At 43.9% G+C, this 25,045-nt stretch overlaps 1 protein-coding gene across 4 annotated transcripts in view; it reads right to left on the bottom strand.

Moving 5' to 3' along the window:
- CNOT6 (CCR4-NOT transcription complex subunit 6) overlaps positions 1-24,957 on the bottom strand; it is a 64,393-nt gene extending 39,436 nt beyond the window's left edge. The window contains exons 1-6 of one of the 4 annotated variants that reach the window (XM_033926987.1): positions 24,828-24,957; positions 8,869-8,982; positions 5,865-6,051; positions 1,654-1,739; positions 247-351; positions 96-164 (exon numbers count right to left, since the gene is read on the bottom strand). In XM_033926987.1, the coding sequence (XP_033782878.1) occupies positions 96-164; positions 247-351; positions 1,654-1,739; positions 5,865-6,051; positions 8,869-8,982; positions 24,828-24,891 (625 nt within the window). In that variant the 5' untranslated portion in view covers positions 24,892-24,957. Of the gene's footprint in view, positions 1-95; positions 165-246; positions 352-1,653; positions 1,740-5,864; positions 6,052-8,868; positions 8,983-15,449; positions 15,969-24,631; positions 24,769-24,827 lie in introns of those variants that run through there. The other 3 variants (XM_033926988.1, XM_033926991.1, XM_033926989.1) reach the window with 3 other exon arrangements.
- Between the last annotated feature and the right edge of the window lie 88 nt (positions 24,958-25,045).

The following is a 25,045-nucleotide window of genomic DNA, read 5'->3' as shown; positions in this document are numbered from 1 at the left end:
TACCACTTGTTGACACAGTATTTCTTTTTCTATGCATACACAATCTCAGATTAAAACATCAACCACAGAAGAAAATGTGAAACCCTGGTACTTACCTATTGGCCTTGTCCGATCAGGCTCTTGTAACATAATCCAAGATCTTGGAGGTGGCTGTTCAGATGAAACTGAAACATTTAACATAAAAATTTAATTCTCCTTTCTTGCATGTGAACAAACACACAAAAATTCAAGGGGATCCTCACTTACTTCTTTTTGCAGTACCTGCTAAATTATCAAGCAAATAATTCAGTAGCCTTCGTGTTCCATCTGGCTCCTGATACAGTTCCAATATATCATGTGCAAGGGGATTTCCTAGGAGTAGATCAGTCATGTCAAACAAAACAAAAAAATAAAAACCATAAGCAAATTGCAATCAGTGCTAGATGGATGTCGCTAAGAGATTACTTTTTAACATTTTCTATAAGTCAAATTTCAAGACAGATTAGTAGAAATTGTGGCAAAGAAATTTGTTAACTTCTAAATAATATGTTTTGTTCTAACCGCTGTAGCAACTTTATTTTTATACTTCTTTTTAATCTTCTAGTGGTTTTACCTATCAGTATGGATTTTACCCACAAAAAAAGATGTGCCACAAAGGGAGATTAATTATGCTAATATGGAGGGTCAAAATAGATATTAATTATGGACCCGGTTTCATCTTGGATAGTCAGTATTTCTATATGCTGCAATTTGAACCTCCTCAAAATTGTGTGATCTGTTTTAATACAAGGATCGTGAAAATGCTACCACCTGGTGTCTGGGAATTTCATGCCCTAGCTTGTTTCTGCTCCGACAGTAGCCACATCATCCTTTCTTCACTATGCGGCTCTACATGAGTCTCGGGTCATTCCATGCAGAAACCCTCATGCTGGACTTGTGAGAATCGAAGACCAAAGTAAGAGTTCCTTCTCTGCACAGCAAAGACTCACACAGAACTACATAATGCAGGGAGGAGGAAGTTCCTTCTCAGGTGGTAGCTGTGACAAAGAAGAGGTAGCTCTTGAACAGCTGAACACAGAGTGAGGATCAGCGGGGTTTCTGAGAGAAAGGGATGAGGCTGACTAGAGAAGGGACAGAGAATTGGGGGGAAGGTGGTCGATTGTTTTAATGGGTGGTAAGAGCTACAGGGTGCTTTATTTAAGGGAGGAGAGATGATAGGGAGAAACTGGGTATAAAAAATTAAAAAAAAGAGATGGGGTAAGGCTAGGCCATCATAGTTGGCAGGGTTGGGGAAGGGTGCTGCTGCTGGCTCTGTATTTCTGCCAGAGGCCTGCTCTGTTGCATTATGGGCCCGATTTACTAAGCTGTCAGACACAGAATGGAAAAGCAGCCTTAATAATCATGGCTTAAAAAGGAGCAGCAGAACATCTCAGAAGAAATAACCATTCCCTCTTGGCTTGGGAGGGAAGAAGGTTTTAGTCACTGGCTTGTACGTTTTGGGGCTAGTTCCTAAAGCCAAAGAGAAATTTTAAAGGCCTGCTGTAACACTCTTACAGTGTAATGTTACCAAACAACCCTAACCCATTCTTCAAATATTAGAAGCTGCCAAGAATGGCAAGAATGTGCAGCAAAGAATTTTTTTTAACAAATAAAAATACTAAATATAAAGCATACCTTTTAGACCTAACGTTTGAAGCTGGAACAGCTTTCCCAGTTCAAAAGGTATAACTCGCAATAGGTTGTTATTTAAATGGAGTTCCCTATTAACAAAATAAAAATCACAATGTCATGAGAAAACGACAGATTTACATGAACTTGTAGTGATTCTATTTCCACCATTTTATATATGCTGCATCGATACCCAATTCTATGGTAGGGCAAATTTAAAAGTTTATGGGTCTTAATATATGCCATTAGGAAATGACTCGCAATGTCAGACTGCATATTCCATGACATCTGTAACATTTCTGTTTGCTTAAGACATTCCATTAAGTTTGCCTTTAAAACATTCCTTTTTTTAAAATTCTTTATTCATTTATAATTTACAACAAGTGTACAGTAAATATCAAGCATTTAAAATACAAGATCACTTAACATTCCCTTACTACACCTAAGTAGCAAAGCAGGGCTGTTCTGTTAAAGCCCCTTCATGAAGGCTTAGGGCCTGTTTTACAAAGGCATAGCGGGTCCGCCCATCCCCACTTAATCTAAGGCCTGATTGGCCAATCAGACCTTAGACTTAGTAGGGATGGGCGGACCCGCTATGCCTAAGGCCTGATTGGTCTAGGCTTCTAGAGCCTGGGCCAATCAGGCCTTAGGCTTTGGCGGGATGGGCCAGGAAGGGGCGGGCCCGCCTCATTTCGACGAGGCGTGCCTGCTTGCTCGACGTGCAAGACCCATCTGTAAGAACAGGTTTGGTGGAGTGGGGGTTGTTAGCGTCTTCGGGCAGGAGGGATTGGGCACCCTCCTGCCAGCGACCGATATTGTCGGGGGGGGGGGGGGAGATCGGTAATGTGGGGGGGGGGGGGGGCGGTCGGTAGTGTCGGGGAGGGGGGTGCGTCTTCGGGCAGGAGAGATTGGGCACCCTCCTGCCAGCGACCAATATTGTCGGGGGGGGGGGGGGGGGAGATCGGTAATGTCGGGGGGGGGGGCGGTCGGTAGTGTCGGGGAGGAGGGTGCGTCTTCGGGCAGGAGGGTTTGGGCACCCTCCTGCCAGCGATCGGTCAGGGGGCCACGGCCCGCTATACTTATAGCGGCAGAGAGATCCCTTGCCGCGATAAGTGTAGCGGGCCGTGTCTAATCTAACCCGATTCTCTAACCCGTGTCTGTAACATGGACACCGGTTACAGAATCGGGGTTTAGTTTAGGCCGATTCTGAATAGGACGCCTCTCCCGGGCGTCCTATACAGAATCAGGGCCTAGGTGTCTTGCGGGCCTCGCCTTCAATATAGGCGGCCTGCCTGGGGAGCATTTTTTTTTTAAAAACGTGCATCCCGATTGGCTGATTAGACAGCTGTAGGATGCCTACAGCTGCCTAAAATCAGGACGCACTTTTAGAGAATCAGGCCCTTAGAGTTTAGCTTCTCTGTCTTTAGGAAGGTTAAACACTTTTCCCTTTTCATCTAGGTATTATTTGGTTATTGCTCTTTTCTGGATATAATTCTGATTTTTTTTGTTGTCTTAGTAGACACAAATGTTCTGAACAGCTGGTTTTTGTCATCTTTTATGCGATTTCTACTTCTTGTGTTGTTTTTATTGATGTGAATTTGACATCTTGTTTTATCGGAATTTGTGATCTTGCTTATTGGCTCAAAAGGAGTTAATTGCACAATTAACTCTCCTGTTAATAATAAAAAAAAAACACCACACACATATTGTTACTCTCTCCTTGTTTTCTGAACCTTGGCAAGGATCAAACACAAGTCACCTTGCTCAGAATCAGAAACAATGTTAAAAAGAAAACAAATGCTCATTTTCTATAAAAGTAATCTTATTGGTCAGGTTTTACATTCAGCAGTACCTTTGTCTGCATTTGTTACAGAGCTCGAGCTAGTGCTGCAAATAGAAAGTACTAGATGAGAAAAATAATTTTTACCACCTACAAAAAGTCACAGGAGAACAGTTTTAGAAAAACAATCATTGTATGGAAACATTTTGGAAACCTTTGGAACTAGTCCCAGTTCTTATGAACCAGGGGAGCAAAATGTCGTGAACTTTTGTTTCGTTTTTGCTTTATTTACTTTTGGTTTTAATCTTATGTTCTCAAAAGATGTGATCTTGGGCGAATCCCTCCTTTGCCTCAGGTACAAGCTTAGGTTGTGAACCTTCCAGGGACAGAAAATGTTTATTATACCTGAATGTGCACCGTTTTGATAGCTTTCTGGCTTGCATGCAGAATAAAATAGACAAATAAAAAAAATAATTTGGATCACACCATAACCCCTCTAGACTCTGTTCAGGTACATGAAGTGGATTTTGCTAAACTGCCCATCCAAGGAGAAACAATTAGAGTCAAAGTCCAAATTGCCTCTTTCGCTATTTAAGGTTGTCTTGCAACCCAGAGTGAAAGTACAGTTCCTCCCTCAATCCACAAACCTCATGTCTAAACAAGCAGTTAACTGTCATGAACTGATACAGGTGTAAATGCCAAGAGGAAAACATTTTGAACTATACATATATTTCTATTACAAAATGATATGTATACAATTTTAAAGGTCTGTCCAAAATACAGCATATGTGCATAAAAATGTGCCCAAAAAATATGTGCCTTTTTAATTTCTTACTAAGCATAAAATTATTTAGGGCCTATACATAGCAAAGAAATGTTCTCCATTCAAGGGGTAATTCTATAAGTAAATGCCAATGCTATTTTGTTAAGTATGTGCCCATCTTTAATGAAAAAAAACAATGAATAGACTGCAGATGATGTACAAGATGCAGGCGTAGTTTATCAATAAATGCAGTAACATATACAACCTTATAGCCAACCAAGGGACCTGACACGGTCCGTGTTTCGGATAACACGCCTTCCTCAGGGGTCCATGGTGGGTAAGGTATAAAGCAAATTGCATAAAAGATAACAAACACACGCCAATAACGATCAAATGGGGTCAAGCAAGTCTTTTTTTGCTACTGCGCAAGACTTGCTTGACCCCATTTGATCGTTATTGGCGTGTTTGTTATCTTTTATGCAGTTTGCTTTATACCTTACCCACCATGGACCCCTGAGGAAGACGTGTTATCTGAAACACGGACCGTGTCGGGTCCCTTGGTTGGCTATAAGGTTGTATATGTTACTGCATTTATTAATAAACTACGCCTGCATCTTGTACATCATCTGCAGTCTGTTCGTTGTTTTCTGCAGACCACGTTGGATTTTCCTTCTCCCTTTTGCCTATTTTTAATGGTACATACTTTGTAGGTGGGCATTCTAATGGACATGGAACACATTTGAGCAAAATGTTATAGATTATTTATATATGTACATTCCCATCTAAGCATATTTACACTAGTTCTATGGCTTGCATTAACACATGCACATATTTAGTCGTTACATAAAAGGTGCCTACGTTTCTTGACAGACTAGGTTTTAAAGAGGTGCTCTTTTATATTTAAATTTCTTAAGCATTACCAGCAACCTTGATTCTAACTGTGGCGCTTCCGTTAGATAAAACATGGTTATTAAGACTTTACTTTAAAAATAGACAAAAATTTTTTCTTGGTTGTAAAGTACAGATGTTTCCTGATCTTACAAGGGAGACACAGAAGCGTCGACGTGAATTTATTTTTTTGAAACCTGGGGTTACATCTCTGGGGGCTACCTTTTATTTGAGACATCCATGTAAATGTATAGTGTGTTACCGTTCTGTTAAATATGTATTCTTTGAACCATCTCAATTGATAACTTATGTAGCAATGTCTCGTCTGGATGGAGGAATATCTTGAACCCTAATATAATCATGAGATCTCATTTTCAGTGCTTCAGCTTTTTGCATCTTGCTAAAAATTTCTGTTAACTTTAATTTTTCGCTAATTCTAAAACTTGGATCTAGTATGAGGACTTGAGCATAAATAGTTAAATAATGTTTTTTTTGTTGGATGTTAAATTATTTTATGATTTTTTGTTATTATGACTATTGCTTTCTGTACAAGTGGTAAGCTTGATTTAAATTGAAAATTAATAAAGAAATAATTAATAATATTTAAATATCTTATGTGACTCCTTGCAAGAATGAAATCTAAGTAGTGTATGTTAAGATGTAGTGGGTCATTTTATTTATAGAACTCTCTGTTGATGGGGTAAATGCTCAATATATCTGGCCCACAGTTAACACGTCTTTTTAAAAAAAGTTACAACCAAAAGAAAAACAGTTTAATACACATACCTGAGTGATACCATGTTCCCAAGCTCTGCTGGTAAACTGCGAATTTTATTAGAGGACAGATCCAGATATACTAAATTGTGAAGCTTGGCAATATCCGGAGGAATGCGCGATAAGAAATTGTCACTGATGTGCAATGCTGTCAAATGGGTCAGCGACCATAAAGATGAACTTAAACTTCTAACTTTCCCTGAAAGATCAAAATGACAAACCAAAGCTATAATTCAAGAAATAGTTCTTTATACATCTAAAATTAATATGAAGTTCAAGACAGCAATTACGGCTCTGCTCTTTCCACACTGTATGCTCATTGCGGTGAAGAAAAATAAGTGCACTGCTTCATAGCAGTGTGGTAATATAAAATAACTTCTTTTACAGAGGATTACCAACATGTGCAATATCAATGCATTCAAAGTATGTAAAGGTATTGTTCTTCAGTGTTGAGATAAATACAGTGGTACCTCGGTTTACGAGTGCACCGGTTTGCGAGTGTTTTGCAAGACGAGCAAAACATTCGCAAAATCGGCGACTCGGAAACCGAGTGCGCTTCGATTTGCGAACGTCCCCCCCTGTGAACCGGCACCCCCTTCCCGCAATCCAGCACGCCCCCCCCCCCCCGCCTCCATCGGGCCCCCCCGCCGCCATCGGGCACCCCCCCGGCCGCGACCTGAGGTCCCCCCAACCCATCCGAACCCTCTTCTTACTTTTCTGTAGCCTCCGCAGCGGCACCAGCACCAGCATGTCCTGTGCGTGGTGCCGGTGCCTGAAGATCTGCTTCCTGTGCAAGGCCTGAGAGTTCACGTCGAACGTGAACTCTCACATCGAACGTGAACTCTCAAGGCCCAGCACAGGAAGCAGATCTTCAGGCACCGGCACCACGCACAGGACATGCTGGTGCTGGTGCCGCTGCGGAGGCTACAGAAAAGTAAGAAGAGGGTTCGGATGGATTGGGGGGACCTCAGGTCGCGGCCGGGGGGGGGGGGTGCCCGATGGCGGCAAGGGGTGCTGGATCGCGGGGGGGGGGGGGGAGGGTTCCGGTTCGGGGGGGGGGGGGGAAGGTGGGGGGTGGAAACATATCAAAGCAAGTTTCCCTTACTTCCTATGGGGAAACTTGCTTTGATATACGAGCATTTTGGATTACGAGCATGCTCCTGGAACGGATTATGCTCGTAATCCAAGGTACCACTGTATCTTGATTTATATGGATTGTTATCTAAACTAGGACTGAAACGTATATGCATTAAACAAAGCATGAAAATTAGTAAGTGTGGAGGTTTTTCATACCGATGAGGTTCCTGGATCCCAATGTTACCTATAATTAACCTTTTTGGTTCATAGGTGGTGATTTAAGGCTTTTCCCTCCCACTTAACAATTCTTATATAATTACTCCTGTATTGCATGCTTTAAAAGAATAGAAGAGTGTGTTGTTGGGTTAATTGGTTCTTTTTGCCCGAGTGGCATTTACTAATCGCTTAAAATATGTTTAGACAGGTTCTCTTAGGCTTCCATATTCCAATTCTTCTCACCTATAAAACCAGTTTTTATAAGGTCCTTTACAAATTATAATTAAGCTTGATCCACCACATTCTGCTTCTAGAAGTTTATTTGTTTAAATGATCCTGCCAGAAAGAATCACTACGCATCTTATATATCTTTAAAGAAACAGCTAGTCAAACATGAATGCTCTACAACAGTGTTCTTCAACCACCGGTCCATAGACCAGTGCCGGTCCACAGAAATTTCCTGTCAGTCCACAGGGCCAGCATGTGCATCAGGCCCCAAACAGTGTTCTTCAACCGCAGGTCCACGGTGCGATCGATGCGGCGTTATCTTCGAGACAGCTCCCTCTTCCTAACTGATTCAGCGCACAAAGCCACGGGCAGTGGCTCCTATGGGCATCCTGCGCCTGAACCGGAAGCCTTCTCTCTGACGTTGCAACGTTGCAACGTCAGAGGGAAGGCTTCCAGATGAGGCAAGGGACGTGCAAGGTGCAATTAGTACTATTATGGGGGCGGAGTCTGGGGTGGACATTGGGTAGAGATGAGCGGGGTCTGGCCCACGACTTAGCCCAGTGTTTTTCAACCGCCGGTCCACAGACAGATGCCGGTCCACAGAATAATTTTTTATTTCTGCTGGTCCATAGGTATAAAAAGGTTGAAAAACACTGCTCTACAATGTTCTTTGTTAGCTTATTTCACAGATATCTGATGCGTATCATCAGTAGTCATAGCTTAAAAATAAACAAAAAGCTGCATAGCACTAGATATGCACCGCATGGCCTGTTAACTGAGCTTTATTTGTTTGTCTTGACATCAAGAGGAGAATCAGTTTTGTCCTATAGAGACAATCTTATGTATATTTTTTTTGTACACTGCCATACTTCAAGATGAAAGACATGAACATAAACATGTCTAGCAATGTCTCAAACTCAAAATATCAGCACTAACTTACTTTTACTTCTGTAAACCTTAAAGAACTCTTAAACTATCACAGCTGTTGAGAGATCAGGACATTGGTCCTTCCACTTAAACCTAGATTCTTAAAAAACAGGCTGCTATCGCAGCTGTTCTGGTAGCAAATTAAAAAGAGCGAGCCACTCATGTAAATGAGGTTGGCGGAGAGTAGCGAAGACTTGCTAAATTTGCAAAATCACAACAACGGGAGAGATGCTCAAGGGTCAACTACTGTAGAAATGTTATATGAGTTGTGGGTTCAAACCCCATGCTGCTCCTTGTGACCCTGGGCAAGTCACTTAATCCTCCATAGCCCCAAGTATGTTAGATAGATTGTGAGCCCACCGGGACAGAGAGGGAAAATGCTTGAGTACCTGATTGTAAAAACCGCTTAGATAACCTTGATAGGCGGTATATAAAATCCTAATAAACTTGAAACTTATTTAAAATTAAGAATGCAAAGTGGACAAAATAAAATTCAGGATGCAATTTTTATAAGCATCACATTAGCTATCATTCTAGGTAAGGATTCTTTTTTATTTAGTGCTCTTACCACTTATTTCAAGCTCAGCCCACTGTGATTTTTTCCCATTAGCTGCTTCTTCAGAGGACATAATCGTGTACATTCTTCGTGGATCAGGGGGATCATACTTTTCTTTAGGCATTCCTGTTGCGATAAAAGAACATTGTATAATATACATTTAAAATGTTACAACAGTTTCATAACATTAAAAATTCCAAACTACAAAATTATCTACTCTTACAAACTGCTCATGCTCTCATGAGTCCAAATCTGTAAAAATGAAGTCTCAAGATTAGGATCCTTGGAATCTCTAAGTAGACTTTCAGTTAACCAGCACCCATGAGAATTGGTAGATAAATGTAGTTTCTGGTTGCATAAAAAAATAGGCTGCCGTCCTCCCACTCGATAGTCCTGCCCCCCCCCCCCAGGCCACTGGCACTGCTACCCTCCCCACCAACCCTCCCCAAGCCACCAGCACTGCTATCCTCCACTGAAACTCACCCCCCCCCAGGCCACCAGCGCTGCTGTCCTCCCTTCACGCTGCTTATCCACCTCCTCCCCCCATTGAGCAGCACTGTGCGTTGGTGATGAAAGAGCCCGATGCTGATGTTCTACGCTAGGCCTTGAGCATCTGTGCATGCTGAAGATTTTCCAGCTCCTGCCCTCTCTGAGAATCTCATGAGAGGGCGGGAGCCAGAAGACCTTGATCATGCGCAAGGCTCCGCAGCAGATGGAAGGATGGAGGGACTTTGGGGTGGGAGCAGATGGAAGACCCTTGGTTCAGCAAACTATCCCTACTGCACTGTCTACGTTTTCATTAAGATTTATTTTGCTTCATTCATGGTCTCGTATAATCATTTTGTTAATTTTATTATTGTTTTATACTAACATACATTTACTTTGTTTTACTTTTTATTTACAAGACCCCTTAAGTAGGATGCCATATAACTAAATTCTGTAGTCTGTACTAGTCAGAGAAACAAATTTAAACAATGCAGTTCTAAGAATGCCTTTCTTTAAATTATCTTTTTACCAACTATTTACTACTATTATTTATTATTTCTATAGCACTGAAAGGCATACGCAGCGCTGTACATTTTAACATACAATATAGTCCCTGCTCAGACAAGCTTACAATCTAATTTAGACAGGGCATTTCAGGATTGAGGAGATTATAGTGGGTATAGGCATCCGACAGCAATGATTGGGAATTAAGAGTTGAAAGCAGTTTCAAAAAAGTGGGCCTTTAGCTTGGATTTGAACACTGCCAGGGATGGAGAACAACGTATTGATTCAGGCAACCTGTTCCAGGCAAACGATACCGCAAGAAAGAAGGGACGGAGATGGAGTTTGGAGTTGGCAGTGGAAGAGAAGGGTACAGATAAGAGAGGCTTGCCTGATGAGCGGAGATCATAGGGGGAAGCATAGGAGGAGATAAGTGAGGAGAGATATTGGGGGTCTTCAGAGCGAATGCCCTTGTAAGTCAGCAAGAGGAGTTTAAACTGTACTGAAAACCATGAGAGTAGATCAGTGTACCAAGAGAGCGGGTATATAGGGAAAAGAGGAGAGGCCCCAGGACAGAGCCTTGGGGTACGCCAATAGACAGCAGGATGGCGGCGGAGGAAGATCCACCGTAACATATGCTGAAGGTACAAGAGAGATAGGAAGAAAACCATGAGAGAGCAGAACCCTGGAATTCCAGCAAGGATAATGTGTTGAGAAGGATGTGATGATCAACAGTGTCGAAGGCGCAGGAGAGAAAACCCTGGAATCCCAGCGAGAACGTGTCGAGAAGGAGGTAGTGATCAACAGTGTCGAAGGCAGCAGACAAATCAAGAAGAATGAGGATAAAGTAGAGTCCATTGGATTTGACAAGGAACAGGTCGTTAGAGACTTTAGCAAGGGCAGTTTCTGTAGAGTGAAGAGGGCGAAAGCCCTATTGAAGCGGGTCAAGAATATTATGAAAAGAAAGGAAGTCCAGGCAATGGCGGTGAACAGCATGTTCAAGTAGTTTGGATAGGAAGGGGAGGAGGGAGATAGGGCGGTAGTTGGAGGGGGATATAGGGTCTATCTAGGGCTTTTTAAGGAGGGGTGTAACTACAGCATGTTTGAAGACATCAGGAACTGTAGCAGTGGAGAATGAAAGGATGAGGATGTGACAGATGGGAGGGATTATAGCGGGAGCAATGGATCCAAGTAAGCAGGTAGGAATCAGATCAGAGAAGCAGGTGGTGGGTTTGGAGGAGGAGAGAAGGTGAGCAGTTTCCTCTTCTGTAACTTCAGAAATGGAAGAAAGGGTCGTAAGGGTTGTTGAAGGGAGGTTGATAGAGTGGACAGTCAGAAGGGGTGGTGGGGGAGGCAACATGTTTGAGATTTCAAGGTGGATCTTGTGAATCTTGTCATGAAAGAACTCTGCCATCGTCTGGGGGGAGAGTGAAGAGGGAATGGGAGGCGGGGGCTCTTTGAGTAGAGAGTTGAGCGTGGCAAAGAGACAGCGAGGGGTGGCACTAAGAATTAGTTAAATGTTGTAGTAGTCCTGTTTGGCAAGCAAGAGGGTAGATTGGAAAGACATTATCAGTATGAATTTGAAATGGATGAAGTCAGCAAGCAAGCGGGATTTAAGCTAAAGACGTTCAGCAGCTCAGGCACAGGAATGCAGGTAATGGATTTTGGGGGTCAATCAGGGCTGGGGTTTGGCACATCTTACAGGACAGGAAGCAGAACGGGAAACAGGAGGGATAAGGGTATCGACAGAAGATGAGAGAATGGAGTTATAGGAGAGGACAGCTTCATCGGTAGACTTGCCTGACATAGTAGTAGAAAGGAGAGATGAGACAGTGGTAGAGAGCATGTCAGGGTCAATAGCCTGGAGGTTCCTAAACATACGGGTAGTGATCGGTCGGGGTTGGGGAGGAGAGTGATGAGTTGTGAAGGTTAACAGCTGATGGTCAGAGATGGTAAGATCTGAGGTGCAGAATTCGGTGATACAGCAGTTGGAGGAGAGGATGAGGTCAAGGCAGTGGCCTTTCTGGTGAGAAGGGGTGGTGAAGCACAGCTGGTGGTCATATAAGGACGTTAGAGTGAGAAACCTGGACATATAGGAGTCAGAAGGGTCATCGGCATGGATGTTGAAGTCGCTGAGGATAAGTGAGGGAGATGAGGGTTCAAGAAAGAAGAGCCAGGAGTCAAACTCAGTGAGGAAGGAGAACAAGGATCTGTCAGGGGGTCAGTAAATAAATGCTACTCAGAGACAGGGGGGGGTGAATAGATGGATGGAGTGAACTTCAAATGAAGGAGAACAGTGAGACTGAGGCAGAAGAAGTGGTTGATATTTACAAGATGATGAGAGAAAGAGTCCAACACTGCCTCCATGACCATCTGGGCGAGGCGTGTGTGAGAAAAGGTAACCTCCATGACACAGGGAACCAGCTGAAGTAGAGTCTTCAGGGCAGATACAGGTTTCAGTTAGTGCTAGCAGGTGGAGCTTTTTAGCAATAAAAAAGTCATAGACAAAGGTAAGTTTGTTGGATTTGGAGCGGGCGTTCCACAGGGCACAAGGGCATGTAGGAACGAGGGAAGAGAGGAACAGAAATAAAATTTGTTAGACTACGGTGCAATCCCCATGAGTAGGCAGAGGGATGATTGGGAGGACCGGGATTAGGAGGATACGAGCGAGTGTGAGAGAGGCATGGGAGCTACGCTGTGGTGGAGATGCATATAAGTAGAGTAGGGATCTCTGTATGAAAGCAGTGCTAGTTGGTACAAAAACTACCAATGATGTTTATCAATTTGACCAGGAATGCAGCAATTGATGCAACATTTTTCAACTTTAAAATAACATAACAAAAAAGCACTTGTATACCGTTATACCTTTCAGTTCAACGTGGTCCACAAAAATAAAGAAGTTATACAAGAATAGCAGATTATAAACTCATTAAACATTTTGAAGTCTGTACTGTAGAAATGCTGGTTTAGCAAGTCAGGGACGAGGCAGGAGATGTAAAATTTGTACAGTTGTTTATCACTTTACCAATAAAATATTCTGCTTGTTTTGTAATTCCTATACATAGTTTCCTATAAATCTATTTTACTTATATAATGTTTTCAGTTGTTCACAGAAGGCGGTCCCTAAATGTTACATAACTGTACTGTTATCCATGTTAAATGCCATGCAAGATTCCAGGACAATAGAATTAATGGTGAGTAATCTAAAGTCATTTGGCTGCACAGAACCTTGGACAACAATGACAACCTATTATTACACGTGCCCAAAATAGAAACACAGAATTTTAGTAAGGCCTTCAAATTAATGCACATAAGTTATCTGTGCACGCTACTTCTTAAATGTTTCATCACAAAAAGTAAACAAATGATTAAGTGCATACTATAGCCATTACACAAAAATGCATTTCTCCGTGTGCACTCCTTCTGTGGCTTCTCCCAGCAACGAGTCAGCAGATGTTTCAAGCATCAGTGGCACTAACTCCCACTTTCCAATAACATCAACAGTATTAGTGCCACCTAGAAGTGGGCAGCATAGATCACTCTAATGTACAGACATGCATGTGGATAGATGAACCACTGAAGGCATCCCTCCTCAACAGGCGCTCTTGCTATAGATAAGACACTTATGGAATTTTAAATAAAGTTTAATCTTATTGTACCTGAATTCTAATAATCAATAAAACAGATTTTTTTTTTTAAACATGATTAAAGCATAGGTCTAAAAATTAAATTCAGTCTCCTATATTAAAATGTCAGGATGCACATCAATTATGGAAAATCTGAACACGATTCAATTTAACTGGATCTTGCCAAGATTTAATTCTGCAAAACAGACTACTTTTGCTACAAATGACATCTCTTTTGCTGCTATATACCATGAGAGAAAAACTAAACTAAACATAGTTGGCTCAAGCAGAGATCTAAAGATAAGAAATCCAAACAAATTAATGATAAAACAATCACATTAAATATATTTGAATCATGCTATTGGCTGGAGATGCAGGCCATATCTATGGGTAAAATGCCATTCCTTCTACATATCACATGCTCTAAGCAAACTTCTACCAAGCTGCAATTCTATAATTTGAAAGACAGACTATATTTTCCAGTCATTAGTAGCGGTATAGAAGCTTTCAATAAACAAAGTAATTCATGAGAGCACTTTTTACCATCACAGTATTTGATTTTATATATATATATCTGCACCATGCCATATATATATATATATCTGCACCATGCCAGAACATAAAGAAGCACAAGTCAGCAAATGTTAAATGAAGGCGGAAGGAAAGACAACGTACAAGTCCTTATACTAGCATGTATATTATATGAGAGCAATATTCCACAGAGCACGTTTATGCAATTTTATCTCTGCCTGCTGGATCACTGAATATATGGTCCGAAATTTACATGAATAAATGCATGTGATCGAGCATCACTGCTTACTGGATTAATTTCAGCAGAGTCCCAAACACTAAGAATCCCTTTTACAAAGCTGTGGCTTTTGTCAGGTACTTGTGACCAGGATTAGCCTCCGTGAAGACAGGATACTGGACTGGATGAACCATTGGTCTGATCCAGTAAGGCTATTTTTACGTTCTTAAGTGATGCTGCCGAGGTAAATGCACCAAAGCCCATAGGAACTGAATGGGCTTTGGTGCATTCGCCACAGTTTTATAAACAGGGCCTTAAGTTAAAATGAAATGCTGAAACTTGTAAATTAAGGAAAAAATCCATTTTGTTTCCTCTTTAGCTACATTGTGAACCCTGGGGCTAGCATGCGCTTACCACAGCTTAAAATGGCTTGCTATAGGATGTGCTCAGGCATCCTGCAGTAAGTTTCAAATCAGTGCGTGCTAAGTACATGCAAAAAAAAAATATATTGTTTGGAGAGAGCATGTCTATGGAGTGGAGAGTAGGCATAACTGCTTAGCACAGGATTACCACATGAGCCCTTACCATGTACAAAATAGGCATTAGTAAGTGTTCATTTGGTAATTCTTTTTAATGGCAACATTAGTTCAAAGCCATTAATAGGAAAAATAGAAAATTGGGTCATTTTCCAGCTACAGTAAAAAAAAAATGGCCTTAGCGTGCTGGAAAAGCCATTTTCTTGTTAGTACCCTCCCTATGGAATTCCTTATCTAGAGATTTACGCATAGAAGCCTCTTACCACAAATTCAGAGATCCGCCCCAAAGATCAACTTGTTTCAACTAGCCTTCCCCAGATTACTTGTAGGTCGTGTTGGGGTTCTCTTGTTTGCACTTCAGTATAACAGTCCTCCCCCCTCCCTTTGTTGTCTATGTCTTTTTTTCTATAATTAATTGGTGTTCCGAATTCATATTCTGTATTCTCTATATGTTTTAATGACAATACAGTAATATGTGATTAAAATAGGTTTTTACACCTAACAGGGACAAGCATAACACACTTTAGTAAAAGGGTCCCTACAGTTATAAAGAAATCTTGTACTGAGTTTTATTAGCCTTACTGATCAGCATTTCAATTATCTTACACAACTTCATGGAATAATTAATAGACCGTCTCCCATATGTCCTTTTCTAGTATTTCCCCTGTGCCCATCTCCCTGCCTTCATCATCTCACCATTCTATGATCCCCTCCTCCAGTGTACAGAGTGGAGAGAGAGAGATCCAGGGTGCTTCCGGAGTAACAGGGATCCCTGGCTGACCCTGAAGGCTTCCCTCTGACATCGGTACCAAGTGGCCTGCTCAGGGTCATAGGGAACAATGTAGGCCTGAACCCACAATCATAGGGTGCCGAGGCTGCAGTTATCATCTCAGCATCACACTCAGACATCGTATGGTATAAAATAGCAAAGAAACCATCGTTAAAGTATGGTGATACATAAAATGACATAACATGATGAGCCACAGCATGGTAAGTGTAGAATGGCAGAACATAGCACGGCAGGCATCGTATTGCAAGCAAGGCTGACAAAGTGAAACATGACATGGCAAAAATGGTAAGACAAGCATATATAGCATGGAAGTCATGGTACGGTAAACACTGAGTGGCAAACATGGTATGAGAGATTGTAGCATGGTAGACATAGTATGGCAACCATAGTATGGTAAATATGGTGTATAGTAAAGTATAGTCTAGGCAGGGGTGTCCAACCTGTGGCCTGAGGGCTGCATGCGGCCCCATGAAGTATTTTGTGCGGCCACAGTCGAGGGCGATGCAGTGTTTTCCTCTGCTGCCCCCAAGTGTTTACCATCTTGCCGGCTCCCTCCTCTGTCTTGCTGCAGCGTTTGTGTGTTTGTGCAGAAAATGTTTTCAGCTAGTGCGGCCCAGGGAAGCCAAAAGGTTGGACACCCCTGGTCTAGTGTATTAGGACAAAGATGGTGAACAGTATGACAAGGTGTGGAAAAACACTGAGAGAGAAAACATGGTATGGTCTAGCACGGGACAAAGCATTAGAGACTGGAGGGTCGGGCATTTTGTCAGCAGATTAGGGGAATTTGGATAGAAATATTCTAGAAGATCAGGGGAAAAGGTGAGTTTTTATTGCCTTCCTGAAGCTCAGTAGACCTTTTAATTATCTAATGTGGGTACTTAGTTTGTTCCAAAGATGTGGTAGGTAGTACGAGTAAGATCTTTTTCAGGCGTTATCAAGACAGAGGGCTCATCCCGAGGGCACACAATCATTTTTCATCTTGCGAGAGGAGCGGTTGATTTGGAGCATAGGGCAGAAGTTTGAAGGCCATATAGGCCGGTACCATGTTGTAGAAGAGTTTGAAGGCATTACTAGGCTTTTGAAAATACACTGTTTGTCGATCAGCAGCTAGTGGGCAGCGCACAACACCAGGGTGATCGGGACTCGTATGTGGAGATTCTTCAGGACTCATTGAAGTCGATGGCTGTTTTATGCTGCGAGTCCGTTTAGGAGCATATTGCAGTAATCCATACGGGAGAGAACAAAGGCGTAAAGTAGCTGAGAGAAGTCCGGTTCTGAGAAGTAATGTCTGATATTCCTTAGCTGCCAGAGGTAGTAGAACTAGGCAGATACTACTTGGGAGATATGGTCGGAGAGCGAAAGTATCATCCCTAGGCTGCTTACTTTGTCTTTAGCCATCAAGGTGGTTGATCCCCAAAAAATTGACATTCGGTTTTTACTGCATTTAGTTGTAAAATTTATATATTACATATAACCTACAATCCAACACAGTTTACATAAGCAACATACATAAAATTTGACAATACAAACATAATAATTATTAAAACAAATCCTACACTTCATAAAACATCATCAAAAGGCATCCAGGCTTTTATTTCCGAGAAGCAGTTGTATAGTTTGGATATTTGGGCTTCTCAGTTTGTACTTAGCGGTAGGTACAGTTGTATGTCATCAGAAAAATGAGTGGATGTTTATATAGTAGTACTCCATATTTTATTGGTTTGGGTTGCGATAGAGTAGATCTTAGTATTGGCGAGGAGGCGGGGTGATCAATGGCACTGAGGTCGTTTCCCTTGTCTACTATGTTCCAGCAGTCATTGATAATGTCCGCTAGGGCTGTTGCTGTGCTATGGAATTTTCTGAAGCCAGATTGGTTTGGGGAGAGTGTGTTCCATCTGTCAATGAAGGCTTGGAGTCGCAATAGTACAGTCTTTTCAAGGATTTTGGAGACAAAGGGAAGGTTGGAGACTGGTCTGTAGTTGCTAAGTTTGGATCCAGAGTGGTTTTTTTATAGATTGGCCTAACAACTGCCGATTTTCAGCTTTGTGGTACCACTCCCAATTGCACAAAGGAATTTATTATAGGTAGGATCGATTTGACAAAGGCATCCTTTGTGGACACCAGGAGATCCATCTGGCAAGGGTCGAGGATGGATCCAGAGGGTCATAGTTTGGTGATTGTTTCTGCTAGTTCGTCATGAGATGCAGGTTCAAAGCGATCAAGGTTTTCGGTTCTAGGTTTTCTTGGGTTGGGGGGGGGGGGGGTTGTTCTGGGCATTTGCTGGATTTTGAGATGTCGAATCAAGATTGGCGTGTATGCAATCGATTTTTTCTTGGAAGTAGATGGAGAGGGTTTCACTGTCCAGGTTGGTTTGTTGATTTATTTTGTTTCCTTGCAAGGCTGTGAGTAAGTCTTGTCAGTGTGAAGAGGTTCTTTGATCTATTTGGAGCTTTCTGTAGGAGATTGGTATAGTAAGTTTATTTGTATCATTGATGGATAGTTTGTATTCCTCTAGCAGTTTTTTTTCCAGTAGGCTTTGTCCTTTGTCTCTGCACCAGTTTCTTTTAGTTATCTCTTCTTTTTTCTAAGGTTATCTGTGAACTAGAGGGTGGAGAAGCTGCAAGCGTCAGATTTTATAACTTTGGTTTCTGCTAGGTTTTTATACAGGTTCTTGACCAGTTTGAAGCAGCTTCTTCAATGGGTATTGGTTCGGGTCCTGTCGTTTAGGCTCTTTCCAAGATGCCGAATGATAGTTTTTTAGGTCAAGTTAGGGTTGAGTGTCTTGAGTGAGGTGGTGGTGTCCTTGGTTTGGGGTTTTGTAGCCAAGTTTCTGAGATTGAACATGATATGGTGGTGGTCGGAGCAGAGTACTGGTTCGGAAGTGTAGTGTTGGATTTGTGGTTCACTGGGTTGGTCTTCTTGTGTGAAGACTAGGTCAAGGGTATGGCCCACTGTGTGGGTGGTTGAGCAGATGATCTGGTGGAAGCCTAGGTCTGATATTGTTATGAAATCAGCTGGTGCTCCGGTGATGTTTGGGAAGGATGGTCTCTCTTGATGTGTCTTCAGCGTTTGATACACTTGATATTGAAATTTTATTAAAAACTCTGATGGAGATAGGAATTGAAGGAGGAGTATTACAATGATTTATCTCCTATTTTCACAATTGCTCAGTAAAAGTACAGAGCAATGGTCATTTGTCCAATACTGGACCTGTGTCTAAAGGTGTGCCACAAGGATCAGTACTTTCAGCTTTGCTTTTCAATCTTTATATGGCCTCACTGGGACAGTTTCAGTGACTAGGTGTTACTTATCGTCTATATGCTGACAATACACAATTCTTCATTTCTAAGAAGGATTGGAAACACGAGTTGCAGGAGAGTCACATGTTTGACGGCCGTGAATGATTGGATGGCTGCCCACAAATTAGCATTAAACTTGGCAAAAATAGATGTGATGTTGATAGGGAAAGTGAAAATCCGCAATGGCCCATTGCTGTGAATGATTTAAACCTTATGATACATAAGAAACTGAAAATTCTAGGGTTCTGGTTAGACTCAACATTGAGCATGCAGACTCAAGTACCGGCTGTGCTTAAATCAGCATTCTTTCAAATAAGATTACCGTATTTTCGCGGATATAACGCGCACCATTGTAAAACGCGCACAGGGGTATAGCGCGCAGAAATCACGATGATATGTACAAAAACTTTTCTATACCGCGCTCAGGCATATAACGCGCATGCTGCCCGACTCTCCTTTCGCCCGCCCTGACTTTCCGTGCGCTGTCCCGACTCTCCGTTCACCCCCCCTGACTTTCCGTGCACTGTCCTCCCTTGAAGTCCTGTCCCCCCTTGAAGGTCTGTCCCCATCCTGAAAGCCTGATGCCCCCCCCCGACGTCCGATACATCCCCCCCCCCCCGGCAGGACCACTCGCACCCTCACCCCGAAGGACCGCCGACTCCCCAACAATATCGGGCCAGGAGGGAGCCCAAACCCTCCTGGCCACGGCGACCCCCTAACCCCACCCCGCACTACATTACGGGCAGGAGGGATCCCAGGCCCTCCTGCCCTCGACGCAAACCCCCTCCCCCGAACGACCGCCCCCCCCCAAGAACCTCCGCCCGTCCCCCAGCCGACCCGCGACCCCCCCTGGCCGACCCCCACGACACCCCCACCCGCCTTCCCCGTACCTTTGTGTAGTTGGGCCAGAAGGGAGCCCAAACCCTCCTGGCCACGGCGACCCCCTAACCCCACCCCGCACTACATTACGGGCAGGAGGGATCCCAGGCCCTCCTGCCCTCGACGCAAACCCCCCTCCCCCCCAGCCGACCCGCGACCCCCCTGGCCGACCCCCACGACCCCCCCATCCCCCTTCCCCGTACCTTTGGAAGTTGGCCGGACAGACGGGAGCCAAACCCGCCTGTCCGGCAGGCAGCCAACGAAGGAATGAGGCCGGATTGGCCCATCCGTCCTAAAGCTCCGCCTACTGGTGGGGCCTAAGGCGCGTGGGCCAATCAGAATAGGCCCTGGAGCCTTAGGTCCCACCTGGGGGCGCGGCCTGAGGCACATGGGCCAAACCCGACCCATGTGCCTCAGGCCGCGCCCCCAGGTGGGACCTAAGGCTCCAGGGCCTATTCTGATTGGCCCACGCGCCTTAGGCCCCACCAGTAGGCGGAGCTTTAGGACGGATGGGCCAATCCGGCCTCATTCCTTCGTTGGCTGCCTGCCGGACAGGCGGGTTTGGCTCCCGTCTGTCCGGCCAACTTCCAAAGGTACGGGGAAGGGGGATGGGGGGGTCGTGGGGGTCGGCCAGGGGGGTCGCGGGTCGGCTGGGGGGGAGGGGGGTTTGCGTCGAGGGCAGGAGGGCCTGGGATCCCTCCTGCCCGTAATGTAGTGCGGGGTGGGGTTAGGGGGTCGCCGTGGCCAGGAGGGTTTGGGCTCCCTTCTGGCCCAACTACACAAAGGTACGGGGAAGGCGGGTGGGGGTGTCGTGGGGGTCGGCCAGGGGGGTCGCGGGTCGGCTGGGGGACGGGCGGAGGTTCTGGGGGGGGGGCGGTCGTTCGGGGGAGGGGGTTTGCGTCGAGGGCAGGAGGGCCTGGGATCCCTCCTGCCCGTAATGTAGTGCGGGGTGGGGTTAGGGGGTCGCCGTGGCCAGGAGGGTTTGGGCTCCCTCCTGGCCCGATATTGTTGGGGAGTCGGCGGTCCTTCGGGGTGAGGGTGCGAGTGGTCCTGCCGGGGGGGGATGTATCGGACGTCGGGGAGTCGGCCGGGCAAGAGGGCTTGGGCTCCCTCTTGCTCCGATCGTGGATGCGGGTGCGGGTGGGAGCGCGTGCGAGCGGTCGTTCGGGGTGGGGGTGCGAGCGGTCCTGCTGGGGGGGGTGAATCGGGCGTCGGGCGGGGTGGGAACTATGTTTAAAAACTTTTCTATACCGCGCTCAGGCATATAACGCGCGAGGGGTATGCGCGGTACGTAAAATCACGTATAACGCGCGCGTTATATCCGCGAAAATACGGTACTGAGTAGACGCAAACCGATGTTAACAGGGTATGACTTTCGGATGGTGGTACGGACCATAATCATTGCAAAGTTGTATTATTGCAATGCACTTTATTTAGGGATTACATCTTCACAGCATAAGGCCTTGCAGATGATTCAAAATACTGTGGCACGGTTGATATGTGGTGGTAAGAAATGTTTTAAATAAAAAATTTGTTGGTGGGAGATATTAGCTTGCAGATGACTGTTATGAGGTCATCTAAGGCATTCATTGGAGAGCTTGGGGCTCTGTAGATCAACTTTGCACATGAAGTTAGTGCCAGGAGTTGTATTAATCCACACAATTTCAATTCTCTTGGAAGCTTTGTTGGGCTGTAGTGGCTGGACAAAGTTGCAATTTTGTGTTAGGCAAAGCACAGTACCCCGAGAATGACCTATATTCAACAGCTTCTGGGTCTCAAACCAATAGCTCAGCTGAAACATTTTACATGGTTTCATTTGAGGATGTAGGGAATAGCCACACAAAACTGTATTCAATTTGGAAGTCAAGTGGGGATTATTTTCAATATTGGACCTCTTGATATGGAATGACCTAAAAATAAATTAGGGTTCAACAGAAGTATAAGAAGGCAACATTTTCCATGAAGACAAGCACAAGAAGTCAGAGAATGACTAAGGAGAAAACAAAAGGACATGGAAAGGCACATTTTACTGTTAGGGCAGTGAATGTCTTAACAGCTTACCAACACAGGAAAAAATAGCCAAAACAGTGACAGAATTCAAACACACTCAGGACAACAGGCCTAGATTTACTGAACTGGGGTACCACATTGTCGTGAATTAGCACACATTAACAAGCCTTATTTACCACGTCACATTTTATGAAATACGACCTGCTTATTAAAAATGTGCCCTAACACAGTAACACACTTTAGTAAATAAATCTAACACTTGGTGATATGATCAAGGGAAAAAGCACCTGCTTACAAATCATGCTACCTGGTATGCACAGAACAATACATACATGAGAAATACTGCCCTAAAATAAACTAGTGTCTTCAGTGACGTAGCAAGCAGATACTACTAGGTAGGCTCAATGGTCCTTATCTGCTAACTGCATTAGTGTTCACAACCTTTACAATTACTAGCATTTCATCTCTATTAAGAATTTTCTTCCTTTCAGTTATACAAGAGGCATTCAATAATTTATCTACCTCAGTAGGAAAGAAAAGTTTTCAAACACATTTTGTTTTATTTTTCAGTATAGTCCTCCGATAGCTCCATCCACTTTTCTTGCAATGACTTTAACCCCTTTGAAAAGAATTCTTCTGTTTGATCTTCAAACTAGGACATTACAACTTCCTTGACGTCTTCAACATTTGAAAACCACTGTCCATGGAGAAATTTCTTCAAAACTCAGAATGGGAAATAATCCGAGGGAACCTGGTCAGGACTGCTGAAACCCACATTCTCAGATGGTAGCCTATAATTGTCACGATATGGGCACCAGCACATTGTAATGAAGCAGCAGCATGCCTGCTGTGAGTTTTCCTTGTCTTTTCTCCTTGATTGACTCTCGCAAAGTGATCGTTGTGTTGGCATTAACTCTCCTTGGTTATGGTTGTCTTGTGTGGCATGAACTCCAGAAGCAAAAGTCTTTCATCATCCCAAAAGACAGTTGCCATGACTTTGCCTACAGATTTTTCTGTCTTGAACATTTTTGAGGTGGGGGATGAATTGTGCTTCCATTGCATTGACTCCATTTTGGACTTAAGGTCTCTGTATAAACTCAAGTCTCATCTCCAGTCACCAAATGATGAAAAAAATTATCTTGGTCTTCATGGAACATCTCCAAGCATGGTGTCAGCATTCTTGGAACTCATCTTGCACTAGCCTTGGACATATCCAAATTTTCATGAATTATTTTCCTAACTGTACCTTCCGAGATGCCCATTTCTTCAGCTATATGGGAAACCTTAATTCATCTGACAAAATTAAATCCTTGACTTTCTTACAGATTTCTGTAAAAGTGTGAAAGTCATCTTCAATGGTCTCTCTACCCCACTAAAACTGCTTGCTCCAAAATTTTACTTTGTAAGATGGAGCAGGCTCACCATAAACTGCAGTCATGTGTTCATGATCTCTTTTGGCTTTTCCCCTTCTTTTGTGAGAAATTTTATCACTGAACAGTGCTCCAAATCTAGCAATTTCTTACTTGATTTGCATGAGGACTCTATTGACATCCTATCTCTTGGAATGTTAGACTCGTACTGAGCATGAGTAACCTCGACACATGCCACAACATGCACAAACTTGTTTCAACACGCTTGCTACTTTCTTTCATATTCAGGTAGATAAATTCTTGAACATCCCTCATATATTTAGTCTGATTTCATAACCTTAAGTAAACAACCGACTCCACACACCAAACCAAGAAGCAGTCGAACAGACATGTACAAAATGCTTGACTCCTTTAAACCTTTACAAACCATAATAAATCCCTTACTCTTTTCAACTCTGGCAAATATAGTTCACCAGTAGTGTAGCCATATGGAAAGGGAGCTGACCGCCCCCCCCCCCCTAACAAATTGAGCAGCAGTCTGCTAATTTGGCTAATAGGGGTCACCCAAGCCCTCCACTTTGCAAAGCCAGGCAATCCGCAGCACTTTTCCTGAACTTGTGACATGCTAGCCAGCTTATTATTCTTTTAATTTTTTTGAGGAACTAAGCATGCAAAAGATAGGTTTGTTGCTTGTGCATGCTCAGCTTTTACACATGCATGGCATGAGAGCTTCTCCCTCACATGCTCAATTTTACAAAAATAACAACCCCCCAAAAAAAATCAAGCATGTGCACAGAAGGGAGTTTTAGCTGGCTTGGTGACCCAGGAAAAGTGCTGCCAACTGTATAGCTTCATGAGGAGAGCTTTCGCTGGTGAAGCTTGGGAACTCCTGCCAACTCAGTTATTGGGTGGGGGCAAAACTTGTGCCTTCCCCATCGGGCTCACCCCCCCCCCAATCTGAGGTCTGGCTGCACACATGTGGTTCATATGTGTTTTCCCGAGACCTGCAAAGTATTAATAATTAAAAAGAAAAAGGGAAATTAGATAAATTTGACCTTTTTACTGGACTGACTGAATACATTTTTTTTTACTGCAGCCTACACCCCCTTCCTCAGGTCAAGACTTGCTGGGCAAAAAAATATTTGTATGCAAAAATTTTTGTTGGAGTAACAAGTTATCTTGTCTTCCATGTTTACCAACCTCTTCTAGGCTCTCACACTACTTTATCCAAAATAACTTCATGCATCTAATATTATGTAGCTGTGATTAGCAAGAAAAGGTAATATTTCAGGGCCCGGGACACAATATACTTTTTAATTACTTTTTAATTTTTAATTTAATATACCATCGAACCCTCAACTAGTGCGCCAATCAACACCTTCGCTCCATTAAAAAAAGAAGTCAATCTTGGATTGCCCAGTCCCTAAAGTTTCCTTTTCTGCAATGCAGATCGCCAGCTGCAAGCCCATGCAAGCAGCCTCAACCCAAACACAAAAGGTAAACAAAAACATCCCCTTCGCAGAAACGTACACAACGTAGTAAGAAGACACGCTGCATCTACAAGAGTCAGCGCACTCGCACCCAAGAGGATCCTGCAAGGAGAAAGGGGCTCGCCTCTTGTCACCGTGAGCAAAACGTCCCCAGCCCCGAGAGCTGCCCAACCCACCGGAGAGCGGAACAGGAAGGGGCTGGCGCCGCTTCCCGCCCCCCTCCACCTCTTCACTACCTGTTTTGCCGAAGCGAAGCTCGAGCTCGGTCCCAAACAAACGCGAGAACTTCTTGTAGAGCATCTGAGTCCGAGGTGGGACGGATCCGGTCGTCAGGCCGCCCGCCGCCCCCTGACATCCAACCCTCCCCGGGCTCGCTGGCACGTGGTCCGGCGCTAACGGCGCGCCCCCGTCCCGGCCAGCAAAACGTTTTCGCCTTCTCCGGGCTCCGCGACTA

Source organism: Geotrypetes seraphini, chromosome 18 (assembly GCF_902459505.1).
Source record: "Geotrypetes seraphini chromosome 18, aGeoSer1.1, whole genome shotgun sequence".
In the NCBI taxonomy this organism is placed as follows: domain Eukaryota; kingdom Metazoa; phylum Chordata; class Amphibia; order Gymnophiona; family Dermophiidae; genus Geotrypetes; species Geotrypetes seraphini.
Note: the sequence above shows the minus strand (reverse complement) of the source record. Positions and strands in the feature narration are given on the sequence as shown.